The sequence below is a fragment of the Rhamphochromis longiceps genome, linkage group LG5 (genome assembly GCF_057381845.1).
Source record: "Rhamphochromis longiceps isolate RC_006_pf linkage group LG5, R_longiceps_female_GT1.1, whole genome shotgun sequence".
NCBI lineage: Eukaryota > Metazoa > Chordata > Actinopteri > Cichliformes > Cichlidae > Rhamphochromis > Rhamphochromis longiceps.
This window is the reverse complement of record NC_140561.1, coordinates 27,288,427-27,314,396: the sequence shown is the minus strand read 5'-3', so window position 1 is coordinate 27,314,396 and position 25,970 is coordinate 27,288,427. Positions and strand designations below refer to the sequence as shown.

General features: G+C 39.4%; 2 protein-coding genes and 1 long non-coding RNA gene across 5 annotated transcripts; 1 reads left to right on the top strand and 2 right to left on the bottom strand.

Annotated features, from left to right (window-relative positions):
• Positions 1–148: 148 nt before the first annotated feature.
• On the bottom strand, positions 149–11,895 carry asb14a (ankyrin repeat and SOCS box containing 14a). Of its 3 annotated transcripts, none has more exons than XM_085407037.1 (14): positions 11,691–11,894; positions 11,485–11,545; positions 9,489–9,667; positions 9,126–9,172; positions 8,108–8,242; positions 7,863–8,021; positions 7,505–7,750; positions 7,189–7,360; positions 6,204–6,309; positions 5,760–5,939; positions 5,210–5,338; positions 4,994–5,122; positions 3,286–3,439; positions 149–3,199 (listed from the first exon to the last, which is right to left on the bottom strand). In XM_085407037.1, exons 3-14 carry the CDS (start codon positions 9,626–9,628, stop codon positions 3,021–3,023), a joined length of 1,776 nt encoding a protein of 591 aa, XP_085263163.1. In that variant the 5' UTR covers positions 9,629–9,667; positions 11,485–11,545; positions 11,691–11,894; the 3' UTR covers positions 149–3,020. The 3 variants fall into 3 exon arrangements, with proteins under 3 accessions (XP_085263163.1, XP_085263162.1, XP_085263164.1); XM_085407036.1 differs by having other exon boundaries at positions 9,126–9,175; positions 11,691–11,893; XM_085407038.1 differs by lacking the exon at positions 149–3,199 and having other exon boundaries at positions 3,358–3,444; positions 9,126–9,175; positions 11,691–11,895.
• Positions 11,896–13,726: 1,831 nt separating this feature from the next.
• On the bottom strand, positions 13,727–15,715 carry rps23 (ribosomal protein S23). The gene is made up of 4 exons (XM_085407029.1): positions 15,625–15,715; positions 14,443–14,602; positions 14,180–14,300; positions 13,727–13,915 (listed from the first exon to the last, which is right to left on the bottom strand). The coding sequence occupies exons 1-4, from the start codon at positions 15,626–15,628 to the stop codon at positions 13,769–13,771; spliced, it is 432 nt and encodes a 143-aa protein (XP_085263155.1). The 5' UTR covers positions 15,629–15,715; the 3' UTR covers positions 13,727–13,768.
• A 2,339-nt stretch (positions 15,716–18,054) lies between these two features.
• On the top strand, positions 18,055–20,611 carry LOC146670207 (uncharacterized). Its single transcript, XR_014911871.1, has 2 exons — positions 18,055–18,166; positions 19,450–20,611. It is a non-coding gene; the product is annotated as an uncharacterized LOC146670207 (long non-coding RNA).
• The last annotated feature ends 5,359 nt before the right edge of the window (positions 20,612–25,970 follow it).

The following is a 25,970-nucleotide window of genomic DNA, read 5'->3' as shown; positions in this document are numbered from 1 at the left end:
TCAGACCGCCCTCGTTCCAGTCGTCTCTGAGTCTCAAGGGGCGATGGGTCCACGCGTCCTCTCAGATCATGAGATTTCATCATGGATATTAGCCTCAGTGATTGATCGGACTTGTTTAGCAGCATTCTCTGCCTCTGCCATCGTCCTGACTGTTTGTTTAGAACAGTGAAACTAAGTGAGATTAAATCTTTCCAGAAGCTTTTGGGCTTGTGTTGTGATTCTTGAAAGCACAGTCGGGGAGGGGTGGGGGGCGGTGTGACAGAATTAAAAGACTCAGTAAAGTAAAGACTCACTCATGTCATCCAGTGTCTGAGTTCAGAGTGAACAATCAAGGAAAAAATTCACCTCTGGGCATTTGGGACCAGGATCCAACTAAACAAACACACTTTAATGCCCTCCAGTCACATTTTATCCACAATTCATCCTCTCAAATCTTATTTCCTCCGCCTGGACTTGAAAGCAGGGGAGGAAGAGTAAAAAGAAAACAGGGGTTGAGGCAACAGGTGCTTTAAATAAATGAGACCCAAAAAAGAAAAACAATCAAAAGTGGGGATTTAATGAAAAGCTTTAGTGGCTGAGTCTGTTGATAGTCATGGAAAATAGAGAATTGGGCAGGCTGACGTGGCTGAAAAGCAATATTCTGTCTGTCTTACACACAAAATTGACAAATTAAAGGAAAAATCTCCACAACTACAGTAAGGCCTAACACCTTGCTACAACACTTGGAGTTTCCTTTAATTGTCCTAGTGAAGCGAATTCCTTACTTTGAAGCTCTTTTTAAAATTATGTCAAATAATGGTGTTTAGTGCAGCCCAACTACAGTGTGTGAGTGCAACAATGTTCCTATATAACTCTTATATTTAGCCCTGCTTTTAATTAAATTTGTAAGTAGAATAAAATGCAGGGTAAGAGTCCTCCTTTCATCATGCTTTGTACATTCCAACTGTGCCACTGCTCTTGTAAACATGGAGGGTAAAAACACTCCAGCAAAAGATGCACCTGTGCGTCTTCTGTTGGTGCACTTTAGAAGCTAAAACTTGCTTTAAAATCATGTACTTGAGATAGATTTTCAGGTCACAGGCAGAAGGGCAGAGCGGGTAAGAAGGCATGAAATGGAGAAACGACAGAAACCTTCAAATTCTCTGCAAACATCAGAGACCCTCTCCCCGAAAAAACAAATGTACCACAACTGAAAGCAAGATTTCTACATTTACATACTTAATTAGGTACACCTGTTTAGCCGCTAACCAGCCAGAGGCATGTAGACATGCTCCAGACTACCCACTGAAGGTGATGTAAATGATTTTGAACATGGTATAGTTATTGATGCTAGACAGTATTTCAGAAACTTCTGATCTGCAGGGTTTACAGAGAATGGGCCAAAAAAATTTATCCCGCTTTAAGGCAATTTTACTCCGGATGATACCATTATTTATTCAATAAACATCATTTTGTGTTAATCAAGTTTTAAACTTGAAACTTACACTGATTGCTGGAAAGTCTGCTGGCCATTAAACATAATACAGCTTTAGTTTTAGGGTACTTTGTCTTCACTTCTCAGGTCCAGAAGCTGTGCAGCCAAACTTCTACAGTTAAACCTGTGTTGATGCTTCAAACTCAGGAGCAGTCTTTAGATGAGACTTTTTTTCTTTTTTTTCCTGGTGTGACATAGAATTTCCAAAAAAAGCGGGGAAAAAAATCTCTTAACTGAAGTGAGAGACTTTTTTCACCAAAGCACCCCAGCAGGGGTTATCCCAGGTGCTGGTCTCTGTGACCTCTGAGACATCCTGTCACCTCTACTCCACATCTGCTGTTACATAAGGTCCTTCAGCCGACCTCAGACCGCTTATGGAAAGTTTTTATCAAGTCGTTTTCTCAAACCTTTCAAAATATAATCTCTGACTCAGTTTATTTCACCAGATTTTCAAATTACAGCATTATTATGTTTATTTTTGCTGTCATTGTCATAAATCACCATGTTAAATACTGACATCAATTTTATACTCTTACATCACATTTTATACATTTACACTTAGCAATTTAAAGCAATATGTGTATAAAACATGTAATCTTATATTGACGGGCTATTATAACGTAAATATCCAGGACATGTGGTAATGTGTTTGTACAGTCCCGCACATTATTTGGACATGCAAAAATATTAAAACTAATTAAAAACACTGTGGAAACTGCTGTTTTATCAATACAATAGCCTACAGATCTCTAACCTTACTGTACACCTGTGTAGCATCAGTAAAGACAATGGGGACCTGCATCACACCTTTCTTTAGCAGATACCACGTGTTGTTTTCCAAAATAAATAACCTTACAAAAACCAGATGGTGCTTGATTTTTTTCTAACGTAAACTTAAATACAATAATTATAAAATGACTTAATAATACATTATAGTTTCTTTGATGTAGAAAACATTAATTTTTTTATTTGTATTTTTAAACCTGCAAATGTTTTGTTTTATTTTAAAAATGTGCATGTGTACAATAACATATTCGCACAGTTGGCTCTCGGGGCAGTATTTACTTTTAAGGGAATAGTATAGTATGTTCTACATCTTCAGTTTGTTTGTTGTTTTTAAATGTAAATGATTAAACAAAACATGCATCAGTTGGTAATGGATGATTGTATTGATTTGTAAATGACTTGTCATGAACAACTCGAGCTTATTATATAATATTATTCTGCATTATATTTGTAACTAACTAGACTCACTTTTTCTCTTAAAACACATTTTAGAGTCAAGGTGAAAAAAAGGCAGATGTGAAATGTAAGAGTGAGGTCAGAGGTCAAAGGTGACACGTCATATTAAGAATACACCAGCATCATTTCCTAATTGTTGCCTTTGACCTTCAATCAATCCATCTTTTCGAGCTGTCGTGTTTGCGAACGCTACCAAAAACACATGTTTTGCATGCTCCTTAATTTCCCCCCATTTTCTTTGTGAAATAAAAATATGCACATTTGTATGTCAGCCTAACACGCTCCTCTTTTAGCCTCTAAATTATCAGCCCGGATTGCCGCCCCACCGGCCCCGCAGCAGGTTGTACTCCCGGTACAGGATGTAGTCCTTCAGCCGCTCCGGCAGCGGCACGAAGCTCATGAAGACCTGGGACCGGAGACGGAGGCGGCCGAGGCTCCGGCGGATTCGCAGGCGGCAGAGATGCTGCAGGCAGCGGGTGTTTTCTGAGAGAGCAGCGGAGGAAGTGAAGGCCATCGGTGAGTTCAGGATTTTCCCTCTGAGCTAAGAGACAACATCTAATTTCAGTCACCTTGCAGTCTGCAGATGTCCGGCCACTGCTTCTGCTCCATCAGAACCGCCTTCAGTTTGGAGCACATGGTCACGTGATCCACGTAGTCCAGCAGGACACGAACCACGTGGCCCGACAGGTGTTTCAGCCAGGAAACTGTGATCACCTCGCAGAACTGCGCTGACGGACAAATGGAAGAGCTTTTATTTTATCACTGAAAACAAACAGAGAAGGTTTAATAATAATAATAATAATAATAATAATAATGGATACTTTATTGATCCCCATGGGGAAATTACTTGTTTTTCTCTGCATTTGACCCATTCACTCTGTGAAGCAGTGGGCAGCCCACTAAGCAGGCGCCCGGGGTCTGAGTCATGATTACCTTAAACCTGTGATCTGGAGAAAGGAAAATTTGGCTTTTTGTGGAAAGTACCATGTTCCTGATCGTTTTATGTGTCCTTGGAGAACAATTAAACAAAAAAAAAAAAGAAAAAATCTACATATAGACCTAGTAGTTGCTTGGGTTGGAGTTTTCACTGATGATAAAGAGGCTGAAGTTCCAGCAGCTTGTAGTATAAAGAACAACTTTATTGATTGACATGCGTTTTAGCCTATTGCCTTAGGTCATCAGCAATATATTGCAGACAGCACTTAAAAACGACATGTGTGGGGTATACTTTAAAATATACCTTAAAATGTCTGTCCTTTTAGAGAAAAGTGTCACATCTCTTTTATTTAGTCTAGAGCTCATTTAACAAAACTTGACCAAAGTAGCTTAGAGACAGGCACATTTACATTCCAGGTCTCTTAAAAAAAACAGTTTTAAAATACATGAAAAGCTCAAAGACTTGTTTTATTGTGTTAACTAACTACTGTAGATTGTAAAAATCATGGTCATTTAAATAGTCATCATTAAATGTGTTCATGATTTTCAAATTGATGATTCATCTCATAAGTCATGGTACACTGCTCTCCCCTACGCAAACTGCCCACCTGGGCTCAAGACTGCCATGAACTGAAAACTGCTAGAACATTAGCGTGACTGACCACAGTGAAGTGAGTTTTAAATAATTATGGGCTGACAGGTTGTCAACCAAGAAAGAAACCCCTGCGCCAAAATTGACACTTTCAAGCTCAACTGAAATTTGTATCTACCCACATGGACAAGCTAAATACCTTGTGGAGAAAAGTTTTATGGTTTGGGACTGTTGGACAGAATAATAAAGAGGGAAAAATACTTTCACACTCTTCAACTCCATCTCTAATACAGAGCTAGATGGTTGAAACTTGGACATAATTGAGTCTTCCAAAAGGACAGTAATGGTTTTGGGATGGATGAAGTGGGTTAACATTAAGTTTCAAATCTGTATGTGCACTTCGACCCTGTGTGGATAAGAGAAAATCCAAAATGAATTCAAACTTGTGCAAGTCATTAAAGACTTATGCCGTACAATCATTCCACCCTGGAAAAACAACAGTTCAAAGAAATCATGAAAAGCTTGAAATTACCATGGCATTCATTCCCATGATGTGTGCATAAACTTCTCACAACTAGTAGGTGAAGTTGTGTCAGAAACCTTTATCTCATTTAACACTGGTGATGACTTCGACTGATCATAGGACTATTTTGGTGGTGAGATTTTTAAATATCTTGGCTCACCTAGAGAAACATGCAGGTTTTACTTCCATCTTTTATGTACAGCCTACATGTCACCTTTTATATTACCATGGTGTCTTTGATCACACTGTCACTCCATCCCTCATAGTCTTCAGGGATGTGGGGTTTGTTTCCATAGGGACAGTCAAAGCAGCGCTCCACATTGTAACCATAGTTACACAGCATCCTGAGAATCACCTGACACACATGACATGAAAACACGATAACATGAGTGAAGCTGTTGAATCTGCAGTAGAGATGTACTGAATAAAGACGGCGGCTCACCTCGTCTTTGAAAGCGTACTGCAGCGCTGACGGGAAGTGAGTCGTGTTTATCCTGGCGTAATAGTTGACGTTGGCTCCGAACCGCAGCAACAGGTCCATCAACTCATAGTTGCCCATGCGCAGTGCAACCTAAAAAAAACAGAACGCTGAATCATAAACAGTGGTATTATTTTCTTTCCTGATGAACAGACCCAGATTCAACCACCCAGCTCAGGACATTGTACCAAACCTTTAAGGAAGCCACGCCCACATCCACAAATTGAGGTTTTGCTTGCATATTAGGGAAGAACATTAGGTGAGATATCTGGGTGTCATCCCAGGAGGAAATTTTAATCCTCAGATAGTCAGTGTCATAAATTTCTGGCAAATTTGTTCATTTTCTGCATACATTTATGATGAAAATGCCTTTTCTAATGTAAAGAAACCACATGATAAACACACGCTGGTATTCTGCTGCTTCTTTGATGTTTTAATTTGAGAAAAAAAGCATGTGGAGGGCACATGCCCCCCACCCCACCCCTGAGATCAGCACCTGTGCTTGCATTTGTACCTGCAGACATTTGACCGGGTCCTGGTTGGTCATGGCTCCGGCCTCCAGCAGCAATTTTGCTGACGGCATATCATTATTAGAGACGGCAAAGAAGAGAGCTGACTTCCTCTCATCATCGTAGCTGCGGCGAACCCAGGGGTGGAGCATGTAGTTGGGGTCGTACCCTGCGTCCAGCAATACCTGATAGGAGTTTGAAGATGAGGGAACATCCAAACTGGGAACTTTTGCACGAGTAATAAAAAGAAGTCATTCTAACATGATGATTTAGCCCCAACAGACCCAGACATTTCACACTATGAAATGAAGTTGCTTTGTTATATTGTCACCAACAATCCCTCATTTAGGAGAAATCTCTCTATATAAATGGTAGAGCAACAAACACATGCTGTTTACACCTACTTTTATTGATTATAGAAACACCCATAAACACACACACACACACACCTTGATGCAGTTTGTGTGTCCTCCTGCAGCAGCTGAGTGAAGGGGACTCATCCCACTGTCATTTATGTCCCTCATAGAGGTGACAGGAAGCAGTAGTTGCAGAGCTCTGACAGCAAACACACAAAGATACACATTTTTCATGCTTTTTGATTTATTTGCCGAGTTCAAATAGTGTGCAAAAGACTTGAGCCACCGCTCACTTCTTTACCATAACCTGCTAAAATGGGAAACAGGTGCAGCGATTTACTGAAACATGTCTAAACACACATGCAAATATGGTAAAACACTCTGTTCGTACAACTCCAATGAGCTTGAAAGTCAGAATTTGATATGAAGAAGAGTTCTTCTTTAGATGTTGGATGCCTTTTGTTCTGTTCTCTGACCGTTGCTGATGACTGCATTAACCTTCAGTCTGAGTAAAATAAGACTACCACCTTGGGTCTTGGACCCATGGTTTATGAGTTTTGGGGATGTTTATGGATTGTCTTGTTTTGTATTTTTCATAATCTTGTATTTTGGTTCTGTATCCTGTGTTATTTAGTCTTCTGTTTATGGTGTTCTGTTTACATTCCTGGGGTTTGTGTTGATCCCGTTTCTGTTCCTTTAGCTGCCTGATTGCTTCAGTTGATAATATGTTTTTGATAACCCCCTTAGGTGTTCCCATTCTGTCCCTCCAGTCTTGTCTCTGTGTTATTTCCTGTCTTATTTTGATAGTCTTTTGTCTCATGTGAGTTTGGTTCTACTTTCCTGTGTTTCTTGTTTTTGTTTTTCTGTGAATTAATAATTATTTTAGTTTTTTCAATTATGAGACAATGAGGTGACAGTGCTTTTTCTATAGTTTTAAGGATTTATATCTTAGGTGTGGTTTCTATGATAATTTATAGCAGCATTTCTTTGTAATGTGGAAACCCTGAGATGTTTTTTGCTTACATAATCATAAATGCATGCTTTATTAAATGTTTTCAGAAGACATTTGAACACTTACTCCAGGTGTCCTCGGTGAGCGACACGGTGGATTGGCATGTGTCCCGTGTGTTTGGCAACGTTGGCATCGGCACCATATTCCAGCAGGAGGCTGATGACGGCTGGATTACCAGACGCTGATGCTTCATACATGATGGATGCCTCGTCCTGTGCCTGAGAGAAGACGTCAGCACCTGCAGGACAAGCAACATGCTTTTAAAGCCATGGTGTGTTTTCTTCTCATTAACCCAAGATTAGTTTCTTTCTCAGCTGAATCTAACTCTGACAGTGACTTTCCAGCATCTAATGGACCATTATCTAGTTGAAGCTTCTATCACCTTTCTTCAGCAGAATCTGCACCACCTCTAGGTGACCTTCCTGAGCTGCTAGAGCCAGCGGCGTGAGGCCATAGTGGCTGCGGGGGTCGGGCCTCGCTCCGGCCTCCAGCAGCACCTTTACCATCTCCATTCTGCCCAACCGTGAGGCCTCGTGGAGGGGCCGACGGCCATGGCAACCCTCCTGGTGCACGTTGGAGCCACGCAGGAGCAGCAGCTTCACCAAGTCAAGGCGGTCTAAGCGGATCGCTGCAGACAGGCAGAATCGGACAACAACAAACATCACAGAAAAAGCTGTGAGTTAGTGTCTGAATCGGTGTTAGATCTTAGTATTGAAGTCTGGAAATGCCATGCATCTTACCCACAAATAGCGGCGAGTCCTGGTTGTCATCCTGGATGTCTGGGCTGGCTCCATGTTTGAGGAGGAAGGAGGCATTTTCTATAAGACCATGTTCTACTGCGAGGAAGAGTGGAGTCTGACCTCGCAGCGTGCAACACTTCACTGAGTCTGGGCCTGAAGCTGGAAAACAGGTGACAGATTAGTTTAAATAAAGGCCATCATCACTTACCACACATCTGCACAGATACACTGAAGCCGACACAAACCTTTGTACGTGAGCTCCAGGATGCTCTGGTTGCTCTGAGATGCTGCTTCGTGAAGAGGCGTCCAGCCTCTGCTGTCTGCCAGTGAAAAGCTCTCTTTCTGTCTGACACACAGATCCTTCAGGAGCTTCTCATTACCTGCAAGGATGGACATTCATACAGAGTCTCAGTCTGCAGCATGTAAACATCAGAACCACTTTTTGTTGTTTTATGTGAAGTATACTGTGGTTCAACAAATATATGTCCTCATAGAAAGAAAAATGAAGAAGAAGAACAAAACAACAATGCTGGTGCCTTTAAAGCACTCAAAGTCATCTGCAGCACCAAATTAACAACAAGGACAGTATTAAAACAGGTTTAAAATACAGGAGAAATGATTAAAAACAGATGGTAAGTGGTAATAAGTAATAAGTGGTAATAAGTCCTAAAGACAATGTGCAGAAGGTTGTGTTGGGTCTGAAGCAAGAAGGAGGAGTCAGGAGAAGAGCTCAAGCTGAGCGTAAGAAACAGAAAGATGAAGATATGCAGGAACCAAATCACTGAAAGGTGGATACTTGGTATGTTGGGGAATGGGGAGTCCATGAAGCTGGATAGGATGGTTAGGTGTAAAATGATCAGCAGACAAGATGATTCAGAGACTTTTAACATTATGGGAAATATGGACCTGACAACAATCCATACAGACAACAAAAGGGTGTATGTTGGAAAGTGAAACCTCAGAGCTAATGAGAATTACTTGACTTTTATTGTGACTGGGCTGATTGAGCGTCATCCAAGTGGTGATGGCCTGTAGGCAGGAGGTGAGGAGAGGAGGTGGCACATGTTTTTTTTATGTGCCAGGGAAGAAGATGCAAATTCTTAGCATAAGAACTAAGCTCACTGATGTTGTTCAAGCAGTCACATGCTAGACTGCATTATGTCAAAGTCTTTTTCTTATTCCAGTTCTGAAAAAGAAAACAAAGCTTTAGCTTATTTTTTTTATTATTTAACAATAAAATCAGAAGTGTTCATCTTGTCTCACCTTGTCTAATAGCAGTGAAGATCTTACTGATGTCTGCAGATTCTGAGCTGCTGGAAAGAAAAAACAGAACAAAACAAAACAAAAACCCCACCACACTCAGTTTCCATCTGTTTTTTCTTTTACTGGCGCTATGTGATGTCAAAGAGAGCAGATCTTGAATATGGCCACATATCAATCACAAGAAAGCTGCTTAAACAAATTTGTTTCAAACAGAAAGCAAACTGAGTGGTTCAGTATTATTTTAAAGAGTGAATCATGCATATTAAGGATTCCAAAAATAAAAAACTGAAGCTGAATATGAGCACAACAAGTTCCTTAAAACATGGCAAACATCTGATTTTTCCAGGTATCTGCTGGACTGACCTCCTGTCCTCCCGCGTTGTGGCGTTTCTGTGCATCTCCTTCTGCTTGTTGCTCTCCAGCAGACTCTGTTCAATCATGTACTGAGTGGCTGCATCATCTTCATCATCCTCATCGTGAATGCCGAACCGATCAAGCTCCATGATGCCAGAATAAATGATCGCGGTCAGACCAGGTGAATCCTGCGTATTTAAATCGGGTCAGAATTTAGTCAATTTCTACTTCCTGATGTTGAAACCGGGCTGCTGAATTAAAGAGGTCATATGTTCATATTAATGGAAAGAAACCTACACAGGTCATTCCAGACACCAAAGACGAGCCTTTGGCCATGGCTCTAAGGAGACCTTGGATCTAGCTTACTTTTCTGAGAACTTAATCAGATTACTTAATCTGTGAAACCAGTGCAAGAAATTTAGAAGCAAACACTTTGCTCTTTGATTTTGTAAAATAATAAAAAAAAATAATCATCATTTACATTTAAAACATGCAAGATTCGACTCAAGCTGTGGACCTTTTATTGAAGGTCATCCATCTGTCTACTGTCAAACTAAAGCTTTTTCACAGTGTTAACCTTTCACATACACTCACCTTTCTGTTTATTAGCAACAGCTGTATGCTTGCTTATTCATGCAGCATGTGGCAGCACAAGGAGAAACTGATAAATCTCAGTGATTTTATGGTACGACTGCTGTGGCTGATCTGGAGTTTTTCTCCACAAAAAGTTGTTTTAACTCAGCTTTCCCTTACATTTTTCTTGTTTTGTTTGGCCTCAATGTTCAGTTTAATTATTGATTTTGTCTTCTGAGAATCCTGCTTTTGTCTGTCTGTGAGCTAAATGGAATTTATGGTATTTATATAGTACCTTTCTACTCAGCGGAGCACTCAATGCACTTTTTACTGGAGCGCTCATTCATCCGATCATACAGCACTTTTATCTATGCCTGAGTGCTTTCTAATTGTCTGATTAATGCATCAGGGCAACTTAGGGTTCAGCATCTTATACAGGGACACTTTGGTACACAGCTGGAGGAACCACTGAACCACTGACCTTCCAATTGGTAGATGACCCACTCTACCACCTGAGGCACAGCTAAATGTCTTATATTTTATTATTGTCTTCACCCTGCATTAGTCCCAGTTTTTTGTTTTTTGTTTGTAAAAGGCAAAAATATGCCTGAGCCCAGGAGCACTGACATTCAATGACGTTATACAATGGAATCTTTTGGAGGTCATTGCAAAAGAAAATAATATTGGAGCTGTGGAGGCTAATATTCCAAGAAAAAATATTCAGAGTTTCAGTGACTAAAGTGTTAAAATATGGGAGAAAAAACATTATAGTCATAAACTGATGTGGTCTAAAATTAAAGGTTCTTATCTAAGAAAAATACTCAGAACAAAAAGCAGCAGGAAGTGCTGTGGAGTGATTGTTCCAGGTCTGTGTTTTTATTCCTGGAAGTTCTTGAAAGTTCAAAATAATCTTCTGTGTCCTCAGGAACACAGATTTCCTTCCTTTTTATTTGTTTGTTTCTGAGTCACCTGAGAGCTGAAAATTGGTGCTACTCAACACATTATGCTCATTTTCAGACACATTGTTATTTCTGGACTCCACTCACAGATCAAAATAATCTTTGTTTAGCCTTTTCTTGGCCTTAGTGCATCCCCTCCAGTCATCACCTGACCGAAACAAGTTGTTTTAGCTCTTCCCACTTTTAAGCCAAGTTTCTACTGATTGGCTGCCCCTCATTAATGTTACGTTTAAAAGCCACAGCAGGTGAAGTGTCTGCGATGAGCATATTAAGGATGCCCGCTCTTTGTGACATCATAGAGAGCCAAGAGTTGAAACAACAGCCTGGAACTGAGTGTGTACTACAGCGTGAAGCAAGATGCTCAGGAGACAGGAGGCCTGAGTTCACCAGACCAGTTTAAAACTTTAAAGTAAAACCATCATCTCATTGTAGGTTTGTGAGCTGACAGATCAGATGTCACCTGTTTCCTTTACCTTGTGGTTTGGTGTTGGGTTGGCTGAGTCCCTGCAGATTCAAAGTTGTTGTTGCTGAAAGCTGGCAGAAGGAGAAGGAGGAGGTCTGTGAAACCAGAGCTTTATGTCCACACGGGTTCTCTCGATAAAGCTCCACAGCTTCTGTGTCCTTCAACAATATATGTTCATACAGCATGACTCCAAATACACACATGCGATTTACTCACCAGATTAACACATCTGCATCAGAGGCGTCTCACGTGTGTGACAATCCTGCAAAGCTCAGGCTCAGGGCCTGTCATGTTTCCTCTGTGCAGCTACAACACTCTGGCTGAGAGGACGGGGATCTGACACCAGTTACTATATTTACCTGCTGTAGACAGACAGCGTGACACTGCAGGGTGGTTAGAGCTGTTTACCCTGACACACCTCCACCCTCCAGTCTGTTTGGTGTCTGCTTCTCATTGTCAGCTCGTCTGCCTGATTTTGTTGACAATTTAGAATTAAAAAAGAAACTGTTGACACAATCATCAGAGTTTGCCTGAATTTTGTTATCAAATTATCCCAGTTTAAAAAAGCCCAACACACACCTCAGATTTGCCTTTTTTATTTTTTTTAAAGAAAACGTTCTAAGCTGTGTTCTTCAAATTGTTTAGAGCAAATATCTGGTACTGTGGCAGGACTCCAGCTGTGGACCTGCCTGGCGAGCTTCACGACGCTGAGCTGTGAGCACAGACCTCACTAAAGGTTGTCAGCTGGAGGTCAGTTTGTAGGGCTCTGGCAGTGCTCCTGCTTTCGGACCTGGCACAAAGGAGCAGATACCGGTCCCACTGCTGGGCTGATGACCTCCTATGGCCCTGTCCGGCTCTCCTTGTAACTCCTCCACACTCTTAAAACTCAGCTGGAAGACAGAGTAAACCTTCTGATGGCACTGGAGGAGCTGGACTAGCCTGCAGGCACCACCTCACACTATTAGTGCCAAGGACGCAAGCATAAAGCAAAACTAGACAAAGCAGTCAGGAGGGACAAGGAGAGAGCGGTGGTCATGGATTCAAAATGGTTTCTGGATCCAACTTGTTATCCATGAAGTTTAAACGACTTGGTGTCATGATGTGACTTTTATTTATTTTAATCAGTGCAAAATGTAATTCAAACTTTTTCCACCAGAGGGCAGCGTTTCACCGTGTTTACTGAGACGTTATGAGCTGTTACCGTTAGGCATTTCTTTTCAAAAAAATTTGTTTTAGCTTGAAGCTCGTTCTCTCAAGAGGTATTTCATTTCTCCAGGGCACCACCATCAATGAACGTGTTTTTAATGACCTCCTTAAATAAAAATGACAGACTCACTGCAGCATCTGCTGTTACAAAGTGGTATCAGACTAAAACCACAGACAGCACAGATACAGCTTTAGTTTATCTCCTTGGAAATTAAGTCATAGAAACAGCTTTTATACCATTTTTAAAAGAATAAGTACCTTTAAGTGTAGTTTTTATTTTTAAATTCACTTCTTAAAATATCTTTGATTTGTTTGTATTAATTGTGTAACACTCGTAGTACCAAAGTAACTGGAAACCTGTTTTTTTAAAACTTAAAAATAATAATAACACAGGTTGGGCCACAAAATGCCATCATTTTGTGAAACGTGCAGCACTTTTAGATTTTTTCTTCTTCTGCTGAACTCAAAAGCTCCTTTTGGGGGATAAACCACTGGAAGACTTTGCTCAGTATAACCCAAAAACATGTTCTTTTTACATTAAGGGGAGGTCTGTATGTCTTCACTTATTTTTGATCCACAGTATTATGACCCAGCTTTCTGATCTGAGATCAGGTATAACTGTGTCTACATTCAAAATCAGTGTCAGAACCTTTATATTATCCCAGCCCTGTATTTAATGACTGTATGTGTGTTGAGTCGCCCACATATTTTAAATTATTTACGTCACATGAAAGGGTGAGTGCAAAATGACGACCAAACCGCAAAAATATGTTCATGTGAAACTTGTTTTTGCTACTGTTCACATTAATGAGATCTTACAAAATTACTTGAAGTCCTTATTTTGAGGATATATACAGAAAAGACTGACATTATTGGCCTGAATTAAATGTTAAACGTAAGCCAGTTTCTGGTAATATTGATGTAGTTTAACCTGAAATTCAAGCAAAAACTGTTTGCATGATTCACTGCTTAACAGTAACAAAAACATCAGTTTAACTCACTGTGCCTTAAAAACACAGTGAAATGAAAACACAAAGCAAACAGGCTGTAATTGAAAATGTGTTTATTTTATTTTATTCGTTGACTGTTTATGATCTTGGTCTCTCCTTCTTGCCTTTGTAGAGTGCCAGCAGAGACACGTTGGCCACTTTGACCACCTTGAAACGAACTCCGGGAATGTCACCGACGGCGTGACCCTTACGTCCGAAACCTGCCACCAGAACCTCGTCGTTCTCCTGCAGGTCAAGAAATAGAAACAAAAGAGGTTAGAAGAGCGAAAATTGAGAACCGAGCTAAATTATACATTTAAGAACTTTTAAGGGCCCAAAAGAAAATTACAATGAGTTAAAATCCGTAGTTTACTGCAACTTAGACATTTCATAGACACAGACACTTAAGTCCACATAAACTGGACTATTGCGGACACGGTGGCTCGATGTTTCTGTTGTAGAATCTACATAAACAATCCTCTAAAGAATAAACTCGCCACTGCCGTTTACCTCGATGAAGTTGAGGCAACCGTCATTGGGGACGAAGGCGGTGATCTTCTTGCCGTTCTTGATGAGCTGAACTCTCACACACTTCCTAATGGCAGAGTTGGGCTGCTTGGCCTCCACACCACTACAGAGAGGAAAAGTACAAAGCTCTTTAACTTAAACCCAAACACCCTTGATTATGGATTTAATAAAGAGGAACTCAAAAGACCAAAAACTACTTTATATCTTCCTAAATTACAAGTGTTAGCTGCTGTTGTGATACTTACACTTTCTCAAGTACGATCCCCTTGGCGTGAGAGGCTCCTCCGAAGGGGTTAGCCTTCAGGGCAGTGCCCAGGTGGGCCTTCTTGTACTGTTTGTCGTGCCATTTCTGCTCACGCCGGTGATTGCGGAGCTTTCTGGCAGTACGCAGACCACGACACTTTCCTGAAAGAGGGCAAAAAAAGAAGAAAAAAGCCAAAGTCAGCACACTCGGGTACGACCATTAAGATGGTACTTCAGACCTTCCCGAGTCATGCTTAACTCTTTCCCCCTTGGACACCTACTAGGGGTAACTTAAGAATATCCCCATTTGTGCATCAGTTAATGAGGATGAGCCTATACAGCAGGCACGTCCAAAGTCTGGCCCAGGGACAGATTGCAGCCAAAGTCTAGACACCCCTTCATCACAACTTACTAGGGCCACCGTTGTAAACCCAGAAAGCTGTTCTAATAAACATCAAACCACCTCTTTAATATACAACAAGTGTCTTTGTGGGGAAAAAAGAGAAACATCAAACACAGTGATGCTGTAGATCAATTAAACGGACTCCTTAACGAGAAAGACAAAAAGGAACACGGATGCTTCTCTTCGGTGGGTACATAAAAAACTGTTCAGCCCGCTGTTCGCAGGGCAGAAACATTTCACTATCAGTCCCTATTCAACAGAAATCTGATTTGTCAGGCATCCTTCCCATGAGTGTGAGGACAGGGCTTCAGTTAAGTTTTACTTAACAGAATTTTGCCAACATATCAAAATTAGTGAGAGCTGGATAAGCGCTGGGCTAAAACTGCAGAGAACGGCTAAAGCTCGGTGCTCTCACAAAGACAACCTCCGGCTTTCAAAATGACACTTAACCCCCACCGGGTATCACTTTAACGGCATTTGCAAATCTTCGATTCAAGTACAAAACAAAAATAAGGGACAGGTAGCTTAAACTGTAACGGGAACCTTTGGTGTGCTGAGCTAATGCCGCTAACACGCCGCTAGCAGCTCAGACATGTTATGGCCGCTCCACGTTGCGGTTTCAAAGCAGCATAAAAACTGATTTTTTTAAAATAATCTGCAGAGTTTTACCGACACAAACGAGTTTAAATCTGTTCGTAAGACCTTTATACGCGGCACTGTTGTGAAAACCCCCCACAGAAGTCACATTTTTGGGGTATTTGAGATTAACTTTCAGACGTACCCATGATTGCTGAGCGAGCCTGGGATGGAAAGGAAGGAACCAGGATGCACCGCGGCGATGTCTACACCGAGGCCCCCGGTTGGGCGTTGCCACGATATATGCCTGATTAAAATTATGCCATTTCACGCCAATGTTTTCACATTTAATTGTTGCAAAACAAAGAATTTGGACTCATTTTAGAATTTGGTAATTATACGTAAAACCAGTGTAGTTTTATTATTGAGAGCTGCTAATTTCCTTCTCTTATTTTTGTCTTCACTTTTTTTTTTATCTCCCTTTCAGTCAGTCGCACTATTATTATTCATCATATTCATCACTCCCGACCCTCCCGTTTTCTCAGTTTCTGAGTAATTTACTATATTGTTTTTATTTAAAAACTGAAATTAGAGCGAAACCAAATAATTGGATATCTAAACCTGCAATTAACGGCTAATGGGTGTCTTGTTAGTGCCCTCTAGCGGACAGAGCATGTACACTGTAAAAAAAATCCGTAAAAATACAGTACAATCTACTGTATAAACGTGAAGGAATTTTCCGTATTAGTCATTTACAGGTATTTTTCTGTATTTCTCAACTACTGCAATGCATTGTGGGAAAAAGAACCTGAAAAGGAGGGAAAAGTAAGCGCAAGAGCAGCCATTAGGCTTCTTTCAGGCTTCATCTGGATTTTGGATTCTGAAGTTGGAGAAACTGCCTTCAAATTTCTGTGGTAAGTATTAAAACTCATGTTTCGTTTTATTAAAATAATGTTTTTCAAAAGACTCCGTGTTTTTATTTAGAAAGAATTGTTAATTTATTTGTTAACTGGTTTCGGCTGTCTCCAGACAAGTCAGGAATATTTTGCTGACTCATTTTTTAAAAATAATTGTTATTTAGGTTTAACATGACTTAAGCTTTATTTTAGTTAATGTTAAAATAATTTTTACTGTGATACCACCAGTTTTGCCCTTCAGTGGCTGAACCAGTTTTCATAAATATTATAGTTAGCTGTCTGTGTCTCTCTGGGTATTACACAGCTGTGACTGCTAACTAGCTAATTAGCGAAAGTCAGCGATGTGGATAACTGGGAAAGTGAGAACTCCATGGTTCTAGAAATTATTCTAGGACTCTAATAAGTACTGTATCAATACCTGTGTTTTACAGTTGGCTCTACTGTACACTTTAAAGGGTTTCAGGCAAAGTTACACTAACCCTAGTTTAAGCCTCAGACCTTCCTGGCTGACGCTAGCAAATGCTAATGTTAGCCTCTGATTTGGGCTGCTAAAGTAAAGACTTTTAGCTAGCTGACCAGCATAGATTATTTCGGTGGTTAACAGACTGTAGTGGTAAAATTATTGAAAGTATAGTTTCATTTCAGCACATTTACAATTACAGTATGTCTATTTTGTAGCACATAGAAATGTTTAGTTAATATTTACAGACAGACACATTTTCCCTGTAACTGTGTTTTTACTCCAACATTTGTTGAAAATGTAATTTATGAAATGCTGAGCAGCATTTCTTGTATGTGGAATATTTTTGTCACCCCACTGTGCTAATGTGATTAAATACTAAAAATTATTACTAAAAAAATTCAATAATAAATCAATAATAACTATTTCTTGATTGAACTATAATGTTTTTTTTTTTTTTTTTGTTTTTGTTTTTGCCTGTCCCATTTGGTTCTTTAGCCATCAGAATTGTTGTCTGAAGACCAACAAGGATACCCAATGGATTTACTTTGCCAAATGGATCATCGTGGCATTGCCGTATTGGTCCATTTGGTCGATCTTTGTTTTTATTATTTATTATATTTTATTTTCAGATGTTACAGACGGGACAGACATGAGTGAGGGATAGGAAAGGGAGAAAGAAAGAGGAAGGAAAGGAAAAACAGAAGGGGAGAGGGACAGTGAGAAAGGGGGGGAGAAAAAAAAATAAAAATCTCCTGGATCACCTGTTGAGAGAAGAATAGAAAACAAGCAGAAAAAAAACAAAGCAACATACTAAACACAACACCATCGCATTAATCTAGCTAAGTGTAAACAGCAGTAAATACTAAATATTCAATGTTGTTGTGCAGCACGCAGGACAGATGTGCTTCGAAGTAGCTGCCAAGAAAGGTGTAATTTGGGTCTACGAGCAGTGAACACCCGTGTGCATACCTGTGTGGATCAGCGCGCTTGTATTCCAAAGGTTGAACTATAATGTAAGCGCAGTGCTGGTGTGCAGGGGCTCTATATGCCTTGTCTATATCAAGCTTTTAGCCAAATATAAGCAGAGATATTTGTATCTTTCTTAAAAATCCAGATCCTTACAGATTATTTGAGAAATGGATCAACAGCTATCACTACTTGAAGCACTTTAAGTCCTGCAGTGGAAAAATATCCCTTATTTCACCTTTGATCACACACTTTGGTTTTCCAGTGCAGAGCAACGGCCAAGAAAAGGAAAGACTTCCCCGAGTGGAAAAAAAAGATGAAGATACAAGCTGGTGATGATCCAGAGCAGCTGGTCTCAGGAAATGAAGAAAAACCCTGATCACCTTCTCTACAAACACAAGGTGAGTTTAATGTTGTGGTTGATTTAGTTTTTCAAGGTATGTATGTTACTTTAATTATAAACTGCTTTTGTTGCAACAGAATGGTGTTATGTGTATGCAACTCTACGTGAATTATAATCCTTTGTAGGGCTGCGTGATATGACCAAAATCTCATATCCCAATATAAGACGTATCTCTCCTGATAACGATATATATCACAAAATAGTGCATTTTCTGTAAATTCTGTGATTCTCGGGCAACTCAACTTATGTGAAATGTTTTCAGTTGGGCATCGTGTACCTGGAGTCGAGTGTTTTGACCGATGCATGAAACTATACATTTTTAGACATGAGTTTAAATGGCCGCCATTTTCTTTCTGAGTATTTATTACACGGCGTGCTGCAAGGAAAAGCCTGTTCTAACGTTTGAGTCTAAGGATTATTTTGAGCACCTGACGACTCTTTTTTGCTTTTCATTCGTAAACTCTCTCGAAACTCTTTCATGTGATTCTTGTGTAGGTGGTTAAAGAGGTTTGTCGTGTTCGAGTGGTGGTGGGGACCAGTTTGTGGCATAATTTGCATAGTACAGTTTTCTGGGGCGTGTCAGACTTTTCATAACCAAACCATGTCCATGCTACAGAGGTAGCCCCTCATTTAACAATAAGGTCCTCGATTTCTTTTGACTGGTCCTTCTGGTTCTGCCTCATCCTTGCTGGCCATGCTGGTATTCTCTGTGCCTTCATCTGCGTGGTGACTGTAAGCGCCATTTATAGTTACTTGATGTTTTTATTTGAGGTCATTTGTTTGATGCATATTCTGAAATTTTATGTTTGAGAATAATGTATATCATTTCAGTTTAGTTTGAAAAGTCTCAACAGAAACTTGAGCTTTATTGTGAAAGGTTTATGTGGAAAATAAACAAGCGGACGGCGGAGCCACACGATGGTTTTATCCTCATTGTTGGTAACGAAAGTACGCGTAAAAACAGTCACTTGTCCGTCCATAGTGTGGTTATTTTAAGTATAAGAGAAGGAGAGAACTTTAAGAAATAATATAGCCACTACAGTGACCATCAAAACCATGAAAAAAATATTGCCGTAAACAGTTTATTTTGCAACACCACAAAACAAAGAATAGTGTATAATATGAAACGATAGACATTTTTATATCGTAATCTGATATATATCGTCATATCGCACAGCCCTAATCCTTTTTTTGTTTATGTTGTTTATGCTCTAGGTAAAAAAAAATTATAAAAATACAAACTTTTTAAAAATGTCTTGTTGTTTCTCTTTTTTTCCTCAGAATAAATTGCGACTAGTCTAAATGGCTGACACGGAGGAGCAACACAGCGACACGTTAACTCCGACTGCTGCAGTTCCTGTATGAACTGAGCAACTCTTAAAATCCAAGGAAAAGCTGTGTGTATTTTACTTAAAGCTCAGATGGACCTTGATGTACTAACATGCAGGCTGCATTCAGGACTTTGTCACACTGTTATATGAAGAGCGGTAACAAGACTTTGTAGTAATTTGTCTTACTATTGTCTTATTTGTTGTGATTTAGGGTCTGTGCGCACAAGCAGAGGTTTTTGTTTGTAACTGTAACCTCGTTTTCAGAGCCTTGTCTAACATTTAATGGTCATGAAATATGTCAGACTTTTTCCTCTACTTAACCAGCTTAGAGAATTTGAACACCGTGGAGAAAAAGGTGTGCATTAAGGATTTTGAACTATGATGTTTAAGTGTTGTCACTGCTGAGGATTCGTGGACACAGATCCTTATTCACGCTATATACAGTTTAACTTTTCATCAGAACAAGCACTTCTAATTATACTTTGCTCCTCACTGACAAAACAAGTCCCGTAAATACACTTTTATCTTTAAGTTTGGGACAGTAATCTGTCTTAATTTATTATGTGTTGTAGTTATCATATGGGGAAAAGTCCTGTGGTTATCCATCAGTCCTGTTCGAATAAACCCAAAGTTCAGGAACATCTTCTTTAGATCTGTTCAGTTGTATTCATGTGGCACCACTTAAACAGTCAACAAATTTTGACTCAAGTATGTTATATTGTAAGGTAAAGAGCCCAAAGAGTTAATCTCAGACAAATGTTCACACAAATGTGAATGACATTCACTTCATTAATGAAGTGAATGCAATTCAGTAATCAAAGGTGTTTGGCTATAACTGACTACATGTGTATACTGTATCATAAGTGGACAGAGATGGATGTAAACCACACCTTAACCATTTGGCTGAGGCAAAACTACCACAAGGCAGTGATTCTAACTCAAAGGTACTCTGGATATTATTAAATGTGAACATGTCGTTAAATATGACATTTTTTGTTTGTCAGGTGTCCTGTTTGAAGAAAACACTTGGTAGCCACTTGAATGAATGTAAATAAACACATTTACATGAGGGCAACCTGATTTCAAGGAAATAAAAATGCTCAAATTTGAAAGCTTGTGAGTTATTTTGTTCATGTATCAGCTGTTTAGTAGTTTTATGACAAGATGGATGCTGTCATTATATTTTAGTATAGTGTTTGAGTTAAGGAGAATAAAAGAATATTTAACATTAATTGTACCAATGTTGTTGTGTACGAAGCACAAATTAATTTAAGTTTTAATTTATGAATTTTTGAGTACATGGTGTACTAGGTTGTAATTGCATAGAAATGTACGTTTAAGGATATAAAGAACTATATTTAATGAGTTACAGTGAAAAGAAGTGCTTGGAAATAGTAATATAAACAGAAATTTCAATTTTTCTATTAACGGAAAATATCAGTTAATGATACAGAAAATATACTGTGAATAAACGGAATTTTCTGTTTTATAGCTGAAGGAAATGTCCGTAAATAGTACAGAGAGTATACTGTAAATCTACAGAATTTTCCGTTTTATCATTTACAGAAAGGTCCGTCAAACCTCCGTAAAAAAACAGAAAATGTACTGGCAGAAAATTACCAGGACATTTTCTGTTTTTCTACGGAATATTTTTTTACAGTGTAGTTCACACATGTGACAAATTAAAGCAAAACCTGAATCTTCACTGTGGTCTTTCTTTTCCCACTTTTGTCCAATATACCCACTACCCCTCCTCTAAATGTCCATCTGAGGTATCCCTCTGATAAACTTATTTCTAATCCGGATTATTCAAGTAACTTGCAGCAAAAATCTTAGCACCTTCACCTTCAAAGCATACATAATATCAGGCCTCTTATCATCCTATAAACCTCCCCTTTCAATCTTTCTGTCGCACTCTCTTCTTCCACTCTTTTCTGCACAGTTCATTGCTTTGGATGGTTGACACCAGGTATTTAAACTCTTCTACTGTCACTACCTCTGATCCTTGCATCTCTGGTGCACTGATGACAAGACCTTCACTCACAATGTCTGCTCAGCAGCAAAATTTAGCTCTATGTGAACAGTTAGGACAATGATGTGTCTGTATTACTGAGATAAGCAGGTGACCGAGAAGGTCAGTGCAGGACACGATCAGGCTGTTGATTAAAACCAAGAATGCTGTGTGTGAGATTTACCAGGAAAAGCTGGAAATGTCCTTAGAGAGGTTAGTCTGATTTAAAAAACGATGCATGAAGATAATCACCAGGCAATAACACAAAAGTATGAACATCTTGACCTTGTTAGTCCCGTTTGGGGGATTATATGCCGTTATCTGACAAATAAAATCACTTGCTGTGAGGTAAAGATTTTGGTGAGTGAAATTCTAGCATTTTATTAGCACCAATTCACTGATATCCGATTTTTTCTGATTCCTTCATAGAATGTGTGAATATTCTTGTATCAGCTGCCCCATTTAGTCATCACCACCACACATCGTCTTCCTGCATCTCTTCCTATCTCTTGCATCCTCTTCTGCCACACAAACCCTGTGCATGTACCTGCCTTAATCCTAAACACTAGACCACCAGTGAAACTCATCCACTTATTATTAATACTGTATAAACTGTAGATACAGATATACTGTAGATACTTTGGTAAATGGTGTAGTGAAGTAAAGACAGAATTAAGTTTAAGCTTCTATGCTTTAAATAAATAAATAATGTTGAATCTTAAAAATACAGATAAAATGCATCTGCAACAAATGAGTCGAACACAAAACCTATTTTTTGTTTATTTATAAGAGGCTTAAACTTCATTCTGTCTTTACTTTACTACACTGTTTACTAAAGTACTGTTGATATAAAACTAAATCTGGTACATACAGCAACAAATCCAATAAAATCAGAAAGGCCAGATGTGATCCACAAGCCACTGTTTCCCTGCCGGTAATGCATTGTTATTGTAACTGTATTGTGTACATTTCATTCACTGGTATCCCTGTAACAGTGCATCTGAACACCTTTCATACACGACAAACATATTTACAGACGGACAGCTGACCAGTGCTTTGTTTTATGTAATCATCATTTTGCTGCCTTTAATCTCCAGACATTAAATATATTTTGACTGACCTGACCTGAAAATGATAAACTGAGGGAACAACAGTGTGTTTGACCTGTGGGCGGGGCTCCTGTCACTGCTCGCCACTGCTGTGTCCTGTGATTGGCTAATTCTGCCATCTGTCAGGGGGGTTTAAAGGCATGGGGCAGATTAAAGTAGATTAGGATGGGCAGGGAGGGAGAGAGAGCGCATGCTGGCATCAGACTCTGGTCACCACGGCGATGGCTTCACCAGGGAAACATTGCTGCATCCTCCTCTTCTTCCTCCATCTGCAGGCGTCTGCCTGCCTCCACCAACAACCTGCAGACAGGTATGTGGACAAACACAAACAGAGCAGGTGTAGTAGCTTTATGTTTGTTTTTGACCTCTCCTAACTGTCTAATCTCTGATTTGTGCTATGCTCACCCACAACCTTCTACTCACTACACCTCATGTGGTGCTATGGTACAGCATTTATTTATTTATTTTTAATTTGAGCTCAGAGGAACAAGCTCGGCAACTTTTCCTGTAAACAGATACCTACTTTCACATCTAGCACACACAGAGTAACATTATCATCCTTTTGTACTAATGTGTGTGTGTGTGCGTGTGTCCATGTGATTAAACTAAGCCCCACTTTTAGCTCCACCAAAGCCTGAGAATGAGATACCTGCTTAATCTGGAGACAATGAGCCTTGAGCAAAGAGTTAGCATGCCATTATCAAACCAAAATCAGGACCTAAAACAGGCTGGAACACTTTGGTGATGTGCAGAGCTTGCAAGAGTTCTTTGTGGCCAAACAAAGTCCCCAATTACTACAATAAAGCATGATGACACTGTCTAATGACATATAATGTTTCTTTGAGATGCCATCAGCAGTAAGACAGGAGTCATTTTCAGCAGAATCATTTTATTCACATTTAAAAGCCCCAAGTTTCTTTAAAGTGGGAACAGTTTTTTTCAGCTCCATTAATTAAAATACACAGATTTTTATTTGATAATAAGTATGGAAGTTGTTTAAGTACTGATCTAGCAAAAGTAATGCTGATTGAATGGACCACATTTAATCCTGGCGCTCTCTCTATTACTTGAATTTCCAAACCGATGGTCATGCTTTGTTTATTTTCAGTTTCTATTACTCTTTTTCTTTGCCGTTGATGGTAACAGACTCTTTTTTTTCTGCATCAAATACAAGTGGTAAAAATGAAGGCAATGCACAAGTGCTAAAAACTGAGCATTTGGAGCATTTTTAATGAAATTATATGACAAATAATACAGTGCCACTGTGTGCCACAGTCTGTCCAACACTGATTAACAGGTATTAGTGTCACAAATGTGTAGTTTTATTGATGCCTGTCTCTAAATAAACCTGTTAACATGTATGTCATGCTGGTCACTTCTGGCTACCAAAATAAAGCATGGTGACAACCAAAACCAAAGTGGTTTCTAGAGCCAATAAGTGACATCACGGTGTGTGACATCACGGTGTGCATGTCCATCTTTTCTATACAGTCTGTGGTCACATGGAGTGAAATTAATACATTTTCACCAGTTATTTAAAAAAAAAAATTCAGTATGTTATACGTGTCTGTTTTCTGTTTAGCAAACAGAATCATCTCACGTTATACACATTTGTTCAACCTTCCTTCCTGCACATCCTAAATATTTCATTATTTATATCCTGTTTTTATTTCGGCTTATTTAATCTTTCATCCCTTTCAGTCTATACCATAGACTGTATATGAAAGATGGCCACAGTCACTGTTACCCTGTTTTGCTGCCAGTCTGCTCACTGATGGGGCCAGTAATGTAAAAAATTAACATCATGTTGTATCAAGAGACTTGAATCAAGTGACTGGGACAAAAAATTTATCTGGAACATGATCACGGGATAATAAATTAAAGTGAGCAGAAGGTCTGTTTTTCCCTTCATACCCTTTTGCAGCCAGAGTCGACCATTAAAAGAACAAAATGTTTAAGACACCTCCACTAATGCTTTAATTCAAGTCTATCAGTCGATGGTCAGCAGTCACCCACCTCACTTGCTTCCAGTGACCTCACAACACCTCTTAATACAAACCAGCAATCATGCCTTTGTTTTCTGCCTCTTGCTCACAGAGATTTTATCCTGACTCTTGTTTGTTTAATCCTCTTTGTTCCTTCTACCTGCCAGCTTACTTATTATATCTCTGACACACTAACGAGCTCCAGCTCATCCAGCAGAAGTCTGTTAGTAATTCCTAGTTGAGGCTAAAAGCCAGAGGAGACTCAGGCACCTCCGTTTCATCTATTTCAGATTGTTTCTTTGTTTTTAATCTGTGTTTTAGTACAACTAATGTGTAGAATCACGCCAGCCGTATGTGGTGATTTAACTGTTATTTTCTCTCCAGTAAGCCATTAAACATATGGCAGATGTTTACAAAATCATTCAGTGTCTGCTTTCGCCTGGTGATACTTGCCTTAAACTCGACCCCAATAGGATGATTACGTTGCCCCGTGTCTTTTGAGTGTGTGCATCAGCAGCTGTTTATTGCATTTCACAGTGTGCAGCTGTTGATGGTAAAGGATTGAGAAGCTGTAAAGTCTTCTCTGGCTGCAAGCCACCCCATCCTTCATCCTCGGGGTCTGTGTGCTTGTGATTGTATGATTATGCAAACAGTGCAATCCCACAATCCACAGCCCAGTGCCCTGACCCAGCACAAGAGAGCAGCTAAACCTTGTTTTTGGCTGAAGAGGCTCTTTGAGTGAAGGGGATTTGATCGCTCTATTGTCTGATTCTCTGACCTGATGTACATTTAAATACATTCAGTATGTGCTGCATTTTATTTTCCATTCTCTGAGAGGATTTTGATCTTGAGAGTGCCCATACAGAGATCCACGTGCTCTTGGCTCATTTAGATTAGATTATCCATAGCTGGACAATTTTAGCAGATTATTCAGAAATCAGGCTGCAGCTTTAAAGAAACAAAGTCACTGCCCAGAGTAAATGCATGCTTGTTGTACATACCGGCTGTTAAATAATGTGAAATGACTACTACATTATTATTTATTATTTATTTTATAAACATACACATATTTTTACTAAAAGAGAAACTAAAATTACAAAATCATTGAGCAGAAAATTTGTGCAGATTTATTAGCCTGTGTACAGTGATGGCAAACAGACCGAGAAGTTAAACATACTCATGGGTAGAAGCAGCACATGTATGTATTTTACTTAAGTACTGGTACCACACTAATATAGTAGAATTTTTTAGCAGAGGTCCTGACTGTAGGACACTTAAGAGCGCTTAATGTAGAGCAGCAATGTTCTATCCTCTTGTGCATGAAATATCTCATCAGTACCTGTAATAGTCAAACAAATCATGTTAA

Bases quoted from the DNA above. Each gene is read 5' to 3' on its own strand.
- asb14a (XM_085407036.1), bottom strand. From the start codon at position 9,628: ATGGAGCTTGATCGGTTCGGCATTCACGATGAGGATGATGAAGATGAT. The intron at 7,361-7,504 runs GTGATAGAAGCT...CTTGTCCTGCAG, and splicing joins GCAGATTCTGCTGAAGAAAG to GTGCTGACGTCTTCTCTCAG. The intron at 6,310-7,188 runs GTAAGTGTTCAA...GTTTGCTGTCAG, and splicing joins GCTCACCGAGGACACCTGGA to AGCTCTGCAACTACTGCTTC.
- rps23 (XM_085407029.1), bottom strand. The intron at 14,301-14,442 runs GTAAGTATCACA...TCCTCTCTGTAG, and splicing joins GGGATCGTACTTGAGAAAGT to TGGTGTGGAGGCCAAGCAGC. The intron at 13,916-14,179 runs GTAAACGGCAGT...CTTGACCTGCAG, and splicing joins GTTGCCTCAACTTCATCGAG to GAGAACGACGAGGTTCTGGT.